Source organism: Notothenia coriiceps, unplaced genomic scaffold (assembly GCF_000735185.1).
Source record: "Notothenia coriiceps isolate Sejong01 unplaced genomic scaffold, NC01 NC01_scaffold00028800, whole genome shotgun sequence".
Classification (NCBI taxonomy): Eukaryota; Metazoa; Chordata; class Actinopteri; order Perciformes; family Nototheniidae; genus Notothenia; species Notothenia coriiceps.
Window position 1 is genome coordinate 774,521 of NW_011361501.1, and position 1,921 is coordinate 776,441.

The 1,921-nt window shown below is 44.0% G+C and overlaps 1 protein-coding gene across 1 annotated transcript in view; it reads left to right on the forward strand.

Annotated features, from left to right (window-relative positions):
• Window positions 1–345: 345 nt before the first annotated feature.
• The window catches only part of mrpl11 (mitochondrial ribosomal protein L11), a 2,312-nt gene continuing 736 nt past the window's right edge, over window positions 346–1,921 (forward strand). Inside the window, exon 1 of the mRNA XM_010786198.1 lies at window positions 346–501. Coding sequence (XP_010784500.1) covers window positions 359–501 — 143 coding nt within the window. The 5' untranslated portion in view covers window positions 346–358. The remainder of the gene's footprint in view (window positions 502–1,921) is intronic.

Genomic DNA, 1,921 nt, shown 5'->3' on the forward strand with positions numbered 1-1,921 from the left:
TGAGCCCATCCTGTAACGGACACCCGTCTCTTCCCTGGGCTCGGTTTTCAGCTTTCCTTTGATTGATGTTATATTCATGACATGCGGAGGAACTGCTGCAGAGGAAGGAGGCAGCAAAGGTGGTGTGTGAGGAAAAGAGACTTATGGATCCCTAAGTTTTGTACTTTTTTTTGTCTCCAGCCTCATGTCAGCTGTTCCCTCCTAATATCACCCCTCCAACACACAGACATACACCCCCCACCTCTTCCTTATCTGTGCCAAAACGTTTTGGTACGTTTATTAAAATGTACTGTGTTCTCTATTCAAACGCTGAATCCTCTCTCCTGTGTTTGTGTGTGAAGGTCACGAGACAGCGGGGATGGTGTCGGTGAGGGCGGTGTATGAGATTGCGCAGGTGAAGGCCGAGGATGATTGCTTCAAAATGAGGAACACCTCCCTACAGACGGTCGTCAAGCGCATCATCGGCTCGGCTCGTTCGCTGGGCATCCAGATCGTCAACGAGTGAGTCCTCGTTCTGTGTTTGGTGACCTTTTTAAAAAAATAATTTGAGCTGATTTAAGGGTTGGGGTTAGGCGAGTAGGGCTCTCAGAGGCTTTGACTTCAGTCCAAGAACATGCAGGAATAAAACGCCACTCACATTCCTGCAGAGATGAGCAGAAGCAGCAGGTGTTGTCTCGTCTGTAGATGCTGCTACATCCCCCCTTACAGCCACTAGAGGTCAGAGGAGAGCGCAGTACAGAGACCACAGTGGCCAAAATAACATGAACACAGTGCAGTAGATAGTAGAGTATAAAATGCAATAAAACAATAGCCCTGCAGCAAAATCATTTATTGTTATAAAGTCAAAAGATTTGTGATGTCCCCGTCACATTTGATCTCCAAAAGGTCCTTGTTCCTTTTTATTATGCTCTTTATAGCGTGCTTAGATGAACTCAAGCATGACACACAGGCTCCTGGAAGAAAAGTGGACCCTTCATCTTAACGAGGGAACATGTGAAGAATCTATATGCCTTAAACCTTGAGCATCTATCCATACGAAGTCCTATTCAATATTTACATAGACAGTATGTATGTAAAGAAACCTGAACGTTCAGGAAAATAAGCACTCTGGTAGTTAAACAATGTAATAAAGACTTGAAAACTCAGGGAAGGTGTTCACGGTTAAAACGTGATTAATGCGTGGTACGACGGGGACCTATTCATGCTTCCGAGCACGGGGGCTCATTGTTTCTTAATTTGCCACTCTGTTTAATAAGACCCTGACAGTATTCATCTATCTTTGGCTCAGGGTTTAGTTTGTGTTGCTAAATAACATTATACTGTGTTATATAGTGCAACCCCACTCATACAAAACAACATATATAACAACATGTGACCCAACAACAACAACAACAACCCCCGCAATTACAGTATAATGTCATGTACTGTATACAACATCTAAAGTACGTTTAACATATACTTACTTCAAAAACAATTGACTCGGACTGTTTGTAGTAAATACTGTCAAATCAGTATGTAATGTGGATTTCCGACTGAATGCAATGAGCTTCAGAAAGATATCAGAGATGTGAACTCCCCTTGGCATCTTATCATCCACCTGTTCTGCTTTCAAACCTTTAGATATGTGTGATTTATCAGCTGCACAGCAGGGTCTGTTTCAGTTCAGTCTTCCTGCACAATCGCACACCCCCACAACCCCTCTGGTTCTTCTTCCCTTAATGATATTCTACTTTTCCCAGAGTCCCTTTCTCTCCTTACTTAAACCCCAACATGTCTTGAGGCGGCAGTGCATGATGATTTATTGAGAGTGCTGTCAGAGGAGGAATGGCTGCCTGTTTAACAATGGATCTGTCCCTGGCTGGCTGTTCTGCTGCACTGTGGCGAGTCCCGAAACAAGATCGCTGCTCTTTGTTTCCGGGGG